Raw genomic sequence first — 11,489 nt, 5'->3', positions numbered from 1 at the left:
TCAGCTGTGCCACTCCTGCATATATATATATATATATATATATATATATATATATGAAGAATTCTGGGTCTACCTGCCTCAGAGATACCAGTACGTCCACATTGTTGCTGCGATGTCTACAAGAGCTACATGCAGCAGCCTGGATGGCCATCAGGCAGATGAACACATAAGGGACATGTGGTGTGCACATGCAAAGGAATTTCATTTAGCTGTAAGAAAAAAAAAATCAAATCATAAACACTCAGGGTGAAGTAAACAGAGCCGGATTGTTATGCTACACGAAATGAGCCAGACTCAGAAAGACAAATACCGTCTTTCCTCTCGTGTGGAACATTGATTTAAATGTCTGCATGCGTGAGTCGAAAAAAAGACGACCATGACCTGGGAAAAGAGGAAGATACATTGAGGGGAAAAGTGAGGGTAATGGTATAAGGCGGTGGTTCTCTGCATTTCCTAATGCTGAGACCCTTTAATAGCTCCTCATGCAGTGGTGACCCCCAACCATTAAATTATTTTCGTTGCTACTTCATATCTGTAATTTTGCTACTGTTATGAATCGTAATGTAAACATCTGATCTGCAGAATATCTGATATGCGACCCCGTGAAAGGGGCCACTCACCACACACACACACACACACACACACACACACACACACACACACACACACACACACACACACACACACACACGGGGGGGGGGGTGCCGTGACCCAGAACTTCAGAACCGCTGAACTCAGCGCCCACGAAAGAAGAAAGGAGAGTAAGGGTTGGAAGAGGGCGGAGGGGAAGGGGCGACATAAGAACAAGGAATGGCGGCATACTCGTGTGAAAATGCCACAGAGAAAACCAGGGCCCCGTGTGTAAATTAATTAATTTTAAAAGTTAGTTTTAAAAGATTTGCCCTGTGACCTCGTATTTGATGGGACAGATAGAGGCGCTGGGGTATAATGTGTGTACAGCTGGCACATGACAAAGTATTGATTCTGGTATTATCTCGGTGGAAGAAATATGGGTCACTAATCTTTCGATGTCCCGATGGGTTTAAATTCTCATAATAAAAACTTGAAAAAAAATGCTTCGAATATAAAACTGGAAAAGATTGGGCATGAATAAAATAATATTCATACCCATTAATTCAAAGATCATTTCTACCTTAGTAACAGAGTGAACGTCACTGAGAACACCATATTCACCCTTCGGTACTAATGGAACTAATGTACATGTCTGGAATTTCTTATCCTCGAAATATTTGTTTAAGCATTCCATTCTGGTTGCCGAGACTTCTCCACTTCAAGGACAGAACAGGAAGGCCAAGAACTCCAACCGGTTACTATTTTAACTTATCAAAAACTTTCAAACATGGCAGCTAAACATAACCATTAATTTTGCTGGTCATGGGTTAAACATTGAGGAGGGCTTGGCTGGCAGGCTAACTGCTGCTTCACACCAAACTGTAGTCAATATTAACCCAGGCTTCGAGTTTCAAAAGGCTCCACGGGACTAAATATCAAAGATGGTTCACTCGTACAGCAGCAGATGTTCCTGCCCACCAACCACCCCATCTGCCTCCCCCGTGAGGTGGTCCCGGAACAGTGAGATTTCTTACAAGCTTAGCTTTCAGCCCAAGGTCCTAAGCCAGCAGTTCTCAACCAGACATCACAACCCCTTTGTGGCTTGCATACCAGATATCCTGCATATCAGATATTTACATTACGATTTATAACAGTAGCAAAACTAGTTATGAAGTAGCATTGAAATCCTTTTGTTTGGGGTCACTGCCACTTGAAGAATGGTATTAAAGGGAAGCAGCTTTAGGAAGAATGAGACTCATTGTTCTAAGCAATCCAGGCAGAATTCACACAAGCTTCTTTGTTGTTCTTATAGCCGGACATCGGACACCCTCCAGAGAGCCATAGGTAAGTAAGGCTTGGTCCTCAGAGTCGTGTGCTGGGCAGTGAGATCTACGGTCACTTGGAGTTGCGCTCCCCAAAGCGAGCTGTAGGACCCCGGCCTACCTCATCTGTCGGCTCCCTAGCTGGAGATGTGAGCATTCACAATGACAGGCACCCTACCACCAGGCAGCAGAGTGGTCCAGCTTAGACTCGAACCTTCCAAATCACGTGCCCAAATACACCTCTCCTTCCTAGATGATCTGTGTCTTACTAGTTTGTTGTTATGGTGGCATAAAGGGACTAGTGTACCTTCAATGACTTCTGTTGGAGCTTTGGGTAGGATGGAGTCAGCTGTTCTCAGTGTGTGCTAATTGCTTTCTTCTGGGAAAGAATGGAGGGTCGGGGTGAGTTCTCATTTGCATGTGTGTGTTGGGGGGGGGGATATGAACACTGATGTCAGTCTGTAAAGAACTCTTTGGCCTCCTTTCCCCTTTCCTGATGCCTAGATCCATCTTGGAAGGTGCTCAGAGAGCTGCACGCACATTGAAGATGACTCCTTGGTTCATCTGTGTGTGTGCCTGTCAATCCGCACTTCTGTAGATGTGGGTGCCCTTTAAGAAAACCACTCTTGTGTGGTCCCGAGAAAGCCTCACAGCAGGACAGTTCTCACTCAGGCCAGTGAGGGTGCCCGGAAGTTTTCTTTGACCTTTTCCAGCATAACCTTCACTCCCATTTTCCTTAGTAATAATGTTTAACTAAAAATCAATTTAGCTGGCAGATTTCTTTCATAATCTCTTTTGCTGGCAGCATGCCTGTGTGTTGTTAGTGGCCATGAACCTTTGATCAGGAACTGACTGCAGGCCCCCCTCTGGCCTGCCTTCCTTTCTCCCAGCCTAGTGTGTGTGTGTGTGTGTGTGTGTGTGTGTGTGTGTGTGTGTGTGTGTGGTGTGTGTGTNGCCTAGTGTGTGTGTGTGTGTGTGTGTGTGTGTGTGTGTGTGTGTGTGTGTGTGGTGTGTGTGTATGTGTGTGTGCGCGCGCGCGCGTGCGTGGTAGCTGTAAGTCTTGCAGCCAAGGAATGACACTTAGAACCGAGGCCTCATGCTAAGAAGGGTGAGCCGGACACATAGGTCTCTGAGGCCCTGATAACATCAGAAGCCACTATGCCAGGCCTGCATCACCTCCGCCAGAGGTTAAAGGGCCTTTAACCTCTGCTTCCAAACATAAACTCCCTGTGCTCTGGCTAGGCTAGGCAAGTGTGCTGGGTATAAAACAGGACCAAGGACTCCTGGGTAGCAAACACTTGCCACTACACAATTCCCACCTGGAAGCCTGAAACTCATATTTCTTTATAATGAGGTGAATGTTATGTTGCATACATTTATTAGTTATGTAAACTTACATTAAGCTAAGTATTTGCAGATAAATAAATGTTCTATTTGTGTGAGAAAGAAGTCTGGTAGAATCCTGCACCTCAGTATAAATTTGGTAAAGAACTGGGCCGCCTAGTGTGGCCTCAGTGGGAGAGGATGTACCTAGCCCTGCAGTGACTTGATGTATTGGGGGGATGGGGAGGGAGAAGTGGGGGGAAGATCTGCATGAGGGTATACTGAGAAGACAGGGAGGGGTTGATATTGAGATGAAAAGTGAACACATTTTTTAAAATCTGGTAAAAAAAAAAAAGTATAGCTGTTATTGTCATCTATTTTGTCTTCATAAATTATGTAATGAAGGGGAGAAGGCATTCTTAGTAACCAAGCATGGTAATTGCTTTCTAATTCCCACTCTCTCAGTCTTCCCTAAGAGCTTCAGTTCTGGGAACTCACCCGAAAGAGATCAGATGGGGAAGTCTACTGAACCCTCAGAAGCCCTGCCACAGAGACCTGTGGAGAACGTCCTGTGTCTGTGTGGACGTGGCACCTGCCAGTAAGTCTGAGGTGGGACATCCTGGAGGCAGAAAGGATTCTGGGATAGTGCCAAGCTCAGGAGGTTCGCCCAGGAATGAGTGATGAGACAGACACACGACACGGTACCTGAGCACAGGTCACCAACCATGTGGCAGAATGTAGGCTAGAATAAATGGGTTTTACGATCTAATCAGAGAAGAGCCTAGTTATATGGCCAAGGTGTTTGTAAATGTATTTGGAGTCTGAGTCTTATTTCTGGGAGCATGGAGCTGGGGGCTGGGGGAGGGGAGGGAGGGCGGGAGAGAACCACTTAACTTCTACAGAGGACACAGCTAATACATCGACACTGGAGTGAGTCACTCCACAAATGTCAATGAGACCTAGGTAAGAGGGCAAGGACGTACGGAAGGCAGGACGTAGATAGCAGTTCTGAAGCCCTCGGAGTCATGAGTGACTGGGCACGAGTGACCTCAGGGTACGTGTGGAAGCTCTAAACCAAAAGGTAGCAGAAGGCAAAGGCATTTGACAGCAAGGTGTTTTCAACTGCCACGCCCACATGGTTTCCACAGGAGCCCTAGGGTTCCTAGTCAACTCCAAACGCATGACCTTCAAAGAGCACTGTTAACAAGCAGCAAGCAGACCTTGGGGCACCCTTCTTCCAAAGCAGACAGAACGGGAAGAGACCTCAAAAAGGCACTCGTTTCAAGGAAAAGTTGAGGAGCACAGGCTGCTTTGAAGTATCCGTGCTGCTTTAGTGGGCCTCAAGCTACCCCCTGCCTCCTTGTCCTGCTCTGTACGTCCTGGGCTCACTCTGCCCCACCCAGCACCCATGGCACGAGACCACCAGCTGCTGAGTCTGGAAGTCTGCTATCACCTGCTGCCTCGGGGTCAAATGAGGCTGGAGAGGGGTGTGGAAGAAGGTGCTAAAGGACAGACTAGTACCTGTCCTTTATATAACCAGTAGCCCGGTTGTTTACAGCATGCATTCCATCCGAATCCTGGGTCTGCCCCAACCATCCCTATGGGCCTGATCGAGTGAACACCTCTATTATACCTGCCCCTCCTATGGTGAGACTACAGTAGCACAGTACTGGCAGTGCTCAGGACAAAGCATGTGGCCAGTGACTGCTAAATACATTAAGCTCCGAGACAAACTACTCCCCACTCAATGGTCAGGGATGTTGTGTCTCCTCTCCAATCCCCGCGTCTGTAGCTACAATGAACCACCTCCCTTTAAAATCAAAATAAATGTTAAATAATCCGCCTCAGAGCAACAAGGGGTGGGGGTGGGACACAACCAAGGCCACCAAGTAAAAGGGTGAGATGTGTGAAATGAATTCCACTCTATGGTCTGCAGCCCTCAGCCCCCAAACAAGGCCACTACTAGTTCTCACTTCCTCCCTTCTGGATAGAGCTTACCCCGTGATTTCTACCACCAGTGGCAAGATGCGAATTAGATTCTGTCATAAGTCGGCGCCTCAGGTTTCAAGAATCAATTTGTTAAAAAAAAAAAAAAAAAAAAAGGCCTGGGGCGGTAACTCTGGTAACAGGGTTCTTGCGACACAAGCGAAAGAACCCGAGTTCAGCCCCTATGTACAAATGCCAGTTGTGGTAGCACCGGGAAGATGGAGACTAGTGGGTCCCTGGCATGGGTCACTGGCCAGGAAGCCTAGTATAATGGCTAAGTTCTCTGCCAGTGGGAGGCCCTGTCTCAATAAGTAACAAGGACAGTATTCTGAGGAATGACTCCCATAAAAAGGCATACATTTTTACCTACACACACACACACACACACACACACACACACACACACACGCACGCACGCACACACACACACGCACACGCACACACACAGACACACACACACACTGAGTGCTCCTGTGATATGTGTGAAGTTTCACTCAACTCTGAGGGTGGAACAGACATACTCTGGTTGACACTATCCCAACCAGGAGCCTTAGGTGCCACCATGTAGCCTGCCGCATATGCACTGCAAACCCTGGGCGCACCGGCAGCTTGTGGAGTTGCCCAACAGATGCTGCCGGAGCCAGCAGAGGGTATGCGGCACAGTGTAGAGGGTTCAGATGCCTGGGTTTTATTTTTGTCTTGCAGAGCACTCCCAGACCTACTTGCCAACCGAGGAGCCTGTGGCCATCTTGAGATTACCGGCAGACCTGCAACCGAGAGCCCACCTCACAAGCTGGCCTTGCTACCTCACCTGGCCCCATCCTCAACTGTCCCTGTCCCCCAAGCTCCCCCCAACCCTATTTTTCTTGTCATTCTCTTTCCTCCAGGTGTCCACTTGCTTTCTTTCCTGTGGATTTTCCTCTCTCCCTTAGCCAGCCCCTCCCCCACCCCTAGGACACATACACACTTGTTTTTCAGCAATTCAGCCTTTACTTTATTTTTGAAAATAATTCTGTAGATTCCATTTTCTTCCATGAAACTAAGGTCAGGCAACAAACAAGGACACACAAACTTCTCTCCAGCCCGCCCCCTGCATCTTGGCCTGGGAAGATGTGGGAAGGCTGGGGAAGGTCGAGGACCAGAGCCGGCTCAGGGCCACAGATATCCTGGTCTCAGCTGAGGGTGTCTTTGCTGAGCCGGCCACCAGGAGCAAGCCCTCAGGGAGGACCCTCTGAAGCAAAGCCCAGGGGGAAAGAGGCATGGAGCCCACTGTCATCCACTAGGCCGACACTGAATCCTCCTACAGAATGCAGAGAGAACTTTCAGAAAGGAGGGGGGCCACAGGCAAGAAGACGGGGTGCCCACGCATAGGCTTTCCGCCTGCCACCGCTCCTGACTGCTGGGCTCCACCACCACGGGAGAGGTCTTGCTCTCTTTCCTCCTTTCCATCTCCCAACAACGCACTGCTCTGCTGCAGGACCAGAGCCACGTCAGCAGGAAGAGAAGCCAGGAGGCAGTGTCCCGGCAACCCACGCCACCTCTGACAGTGAATCCCTCCAATTAGTCTCATCTGACCACAGAATCATTCCTTCCTCCATAATCCAGCCCCACCCTGGGGGGGCGGTGCAGACAGGGAGGATGGGTACAGCAGGTGGACTCACGGGCTGACAGGGGCCAGACCAGGGTGGAGAGGCCTGCTGAGGAGAGCTGGAGCTGCCACGCTCTCTGCAGACACCCTCGGAGACACTACGAACCTGGCCCCAACAGGCCCAACCCTCCCCATACCACACAGTGGTTTCTTGTTCAATATGCCCCGAACATACCACACAATACTCCCTTGACAACAGGAGTATAACCCTCATCCTATGATTTGTGCACTAGAATGCCACTTGGGGGATGGCCAGGACAAAAAGGGAAGATCTACAGATCCAAGAGGGAGACACTGGCAGGATGGTATAGCCCAGGGCCTACAGGCCTGCCTCGGCTCAGCACATGGCAAGGAGACCCGGGAAGGAAAGGCAGGTGCTGCTAATTCCAACTAGGATCATAGCCAGTCCATGTCTGTGGGGGTGCTAGGTGGACACGTCGGCCCCGGAACTGGAAAGTGACAATGCCACGGTAGCCAGCCCTGGGGACACCAGACTTGAGGTCATCCATGACACCTAGGGCCTTAGCAAAGGCCTTGAAGCTGTCTCTGCTAGTGTACTGTACCCGCACCTCCCCCAGCTCCTTCCGATCATTGGTCCTCACTTTCTCCACCTGTAGCTGGGGGGCCCCGTAGACCTGGGCAAGGAAGTCCCGGTCATAGGCCTCCTGCTGCAGGTATGACAGGTCCAACTGGGTGAAGGGGACAAACTGCTGGTTCAGCTTGATGAACTTAAGATGCTGGTCAAAGAACTGCCCATGGCTCACACCCTTGCGACCAAAGGTCATAGTTCTTGAAATTTCTGGACGAATACAAGCCCGTCCTTTCCGCTGCTCAGGTCTGCGCATCCAGTCGTCCCAGAAGGCCTTGGGCCACTTGGGCTCCAGCTCTGCCCACAGGTCAGCCAACAGCAGCCATCCAAGGCCAGGGAAAAAGTCTGTTCGATAGAGCAGCTCAGGTTTGCTCGAGTCTACCATCTGCTCCTTGCCATTGTCATTCCAGGCAGACACACACCAAAGGGAGGGGTCTGTTCTCAGCAGTGGGTAGGTAGCCTGGAAGTACTCAAAGAAGTCTGGTGCCACTTCCAGATCATCCTCCACTACCACAGCGGCCGGGAACTTGAACTTGTTGAAGATCTGGCCTAGTGCCCAGCGGTAGTGCCTGGCAATCTTGTAGTAACCCTGGAACTTGCGGTGGTCTGGCTGCACGGCAATGTTGCTCAGGTCCGGCTGCCGGATGTGTGTGACTGCAGGGCCATAGGAAGCAATGACCTGCGCTGTCTCTTCATGCCCACAGTCCTGACTGACAATAATGGGGAAACGCTCAGCTGAGGGCCGATAGTGCAACAGCTTATCCAAGCAGCGCCGGACAGTGCTGCGGTCACAGGCAATGACCAGGATGGGGATCTGCGCTGGTGAGGGGGTCACAGGCACACGGGGCCAGGCTGGAGGGGCCACAGTGGGAACTTTCCACCTCTGCCTCCACAAAGCATAATGATCCTTGATTTGCTGCAACAGTCCCCGCTGCCGCTCCAACTCCGCCTCAGCGTCCTCGGCCAAGTGGATGACCTCCCGGGTGAGGCTGGCCGGGTCATCACCAAGGGCACTGTCTGAGGGCAGCCTGCCAGGTGCTGGGCGTGTCCAGAAGAAGAGGAGCAGCAGGGCATTCCAGCCCACAAAGATGATAGCACCCCAGAGCACAAGCCCTGCAGACTGCTTCTTCAGCATCCTGGCCCCCGCAGGGGAGGGCAGGCGAGGGAGGGAGGGCTCAAGGCTGCCTTTGGCTTGCCTGGCTCAGCTCCCCACAGTCTAAGGGTTTATTCTTCTAGGCTTAGAGTAGGAAGAAGCCATGTACCTAAAGAGGGGAGAGAGAAAACCAACTGTTACCTGAGTTTGCATAATTCCACACAGCAGTGGGGAGAGGCTGGGCACAGGTCAGAGACTGAGGAAGGAGGAGAGAGGGTAGCTGACTGCAGGATCAAGCTGACACGTTCCCTCTACCACCTCAAAACGAGCTAGTGAGTCCTCAGAAAAGCAATGCGACCTGGACAAGGAGGCAGAGTACGATGGAGAGCCGAAAAATAATAAAACAAAATGGAAAGACTCCAACTCCTGGTTCCCTACCACACAGACTGCATTTCCTGCCTTTCGTCCAGTCGCATTCAGAAGGAGTGAGACGTTAAGACCACTCAACCCCCATTCCTCATGTCAAACTACACTAAAGTTACCGATTTTGTTTTTTTTTTAACCAAATGTTCTAACTGACTTAGTAAGAAACACAATGCAAGCGAACGCTTGTCTCTCTGTGTCTCGGTCACTCTGTTTGATACAATGATGTCAGAAGCTAAGCTGCCTACACCACTCATGTTTATAGAGGCACTTCTCACAATATCCAAGTTACGTAATCAGCCCTGGTGTCGGTGACAGATTAACAGGTACACAAATGTGGTTTAGATACACAACGGAGCAATATCAGCCAGAAAGGACATAATCCTGTCAAAAGAACTGTGTTAAGCAAAAGCCAAATATGTACATTTTCTTCTCATTGTGGTAACAAATAACAACTTCAAAGTAGAGGAGAGGCCAGGTGTGGTGATGCACCCCTTTAATTCCAATACCTGGGAGGAGGAGGAGGAGGAGGAGGAGGAGGAAGAAAAGGAGGAGGAAGAAGAGGAGGTGGCGGCAGCAGCAAGCAGGTCTCTGAGTCTAAGGCCAGCCTGGTACACAGAGCAAGAATAGGCAGGGCTACACAGAGAGACCCTGTCCTGAAACACAAAGGAAGGCGGGGAGTAGAAAAGATGTAGATTATTAGAAAGGGAATAAAGAGGGTGGGGACAACCAAAGCAAGATACATGCATCCGTGTGATAGTAATATATTAATTTTAAAAGCCATGATGCCCACAATCTCAATTGTTATTAATTAGCCAATACGAGTAGACTAAATGAAACAACTGAAGGCTGAAGTAGAACCGTCTGATTACTGATATGTGAGGGTTTCTAGAAACAGTTATACTGGAGTCAACGGTAAAAACAACTAACATTTGAATATACTCATATCCACAATAATAACTAGAAGAAGTAATGGACATTAAAAAAAAAATCCTGTGGCCGGGCGTGGTGGCGCATGCCTTTAATCCCAGTACTCGGGAGGCAGAGGTAGGTGAATTTCTGAGTTCGAGGCCAGCCTGGTCTACAAAGTGAGTTCCAGGACAGCCAGGGCTACACAGAGAAACCCTGTCTCGAAAAANAAACCCTGTCTCGAAAAAAAAAAAAAAAAAAAAAAAAAAAGTCCTGTGGAAAAATCCATGAAAACAAAATATTTAAAACTAAACTTAAGCATTCAAAAACTTGTATGCAACAAAATAACAATTTCTGAAAACCACTTCAACATCTCTTTTTTTCATTAAACCATACTGGACCATCAAACACCTCAATGAAAATGCTTTTGCAGAGGCAGGCAGAGCTCTGTGAGTTCGAGGCCAGCCTTGACTACAGAGTGAGTTTCAGTACAGCCAGGGCTATGCAGACAGAGAAAGCCTGCCTTGAAAAAAAAAACAAACCCACAAACAAACAAACAAACAAACCAAAAAGCAAAAAAGCGGTTGTATGGAGCTACAAAAAAATGTCACTAGAGCTCTGAAGAAGCAGCAAACATATCAGAACACTAGGAAAACAGTGACAACGGGTGGTGAAGAGGGACCTGCTCACTGAGGTATCAAAGCAGTGCCCACTAAAGGCTGGCCATTAGACACGTTATGAATAAACAGACTAACCAGTGGACTAGAGCAGGGCTGGAATATACTTGGGAAAATGTAAAGTTGTATCAATATACAAGAATAATTACCAAGTGCACCACAATTTTAAGACATTAAAAACAAAATAAAACAAAACAAAGAAACAGCAAATGTAAAGGATAGCAGGAAATCTAGTTGCACAGAAAGGCCTTCTAATTATGACTCCAAATCTTGGTGTAACAGAAGAATGCTGGTATTCTTATTACTTGAAAGACTGCTATGTGGATAGAAATAGCACAAGGAAGTCAAAGACCAGACTGAGTACTTCTGCAGCATCAACCACAGATACACAATACCATACTATGGGAAAGTTCAAACAACAAAGGAAAAAGAAGTTTAAAAAAAAAAAAAAAACTATAGAAAAATGAGCCAATAATGGTAACTCGTAAGAAATACATATCTACAGTCCTTAACCATATCAAAAAAATGTTCAATTTCAAGTATAAGCAAAATGCAAATTAAAACTATCTTGAGATGAAATTACTCATGAGACAAGCAAATAATAATAATAATAATAATTAAAACCTGACTTAATCTTAGTGACTGCTGAGGTACCTAAGTTCTCAATTTGGGGCTAGAGGTAATCAGCTTAACTTTGGAGTGAGTGGATATATTTATTGTCTTGATTACAGTGATAGTTTAATGTATGTGTATATATATATATACATATATATATATATGTATATATATATATATGTATATATATATATGGACTGGAGAGATGACTCAGTGGTTAAGAGCACTTGTTGCAGCCGGGCGTGGTGGCGCACGCCTTTAATCCCAGCACTCGGGAGGCAGAGGCAGGTGGATTTCTGAGTTCGAGGCCAGCCTGGTCTACAAAGTGAGT

General features: G+C 48.0%; 1 protein-coding gene across 9 annotated transcripts in view; it reads right to left on the bottom strand.

Annotated features, from left to right (window-relative positions):
* Nucleotides 1-6,182: 6,182 nt before the first annotated feature.
* Nucleotides 6,183-11,489, bottom strand: part of Mgat1 (mannosyl (alpha-1,3-)-glycoprotein beta-1,2-N-acetylglucosaminyltransferase) — a 17,212-nt gene continuing 11,905 nt past the window's right edge. For all 9 annotated transcript variants that reach the window (XM_029545832.1, XM_029545835.1, XM_029545833.1 and 6 more), the window contains one exon: nucleotides 6,183-8,703. In XM_029545832.1, coding sequence (XP_029401692.1) covers nucleotides 7,233-8,576 — 1,344 coding nt within the window. In that variant the 5' untranslated portion in view covers nucleotides 8,577-8,703 and the 3' untranslated portion in view covers nucleotides 6,183-7,232. The remainder of the gene's footprint in view (nucleotides 8,704-11,489) is intronic.

This window comes from Mus pahari, chromosome 14 (genome assembly GCF_900095145.1).
Source record: "Mus pahari chromosome 14, PAHARI_EIJ_v1.1, whole genome shotgun sequence".
Classification (NCBI taxonomy): Eukaryota; Metazoa; Chordata; class Mammalia; order Rodentia; family Muridae; genus Mus; species Mus pahari.
Note: the sequence above shows the minus strand (reverse complement) of the source record. Positions and strands in the feature narration are given on the sequence as shown.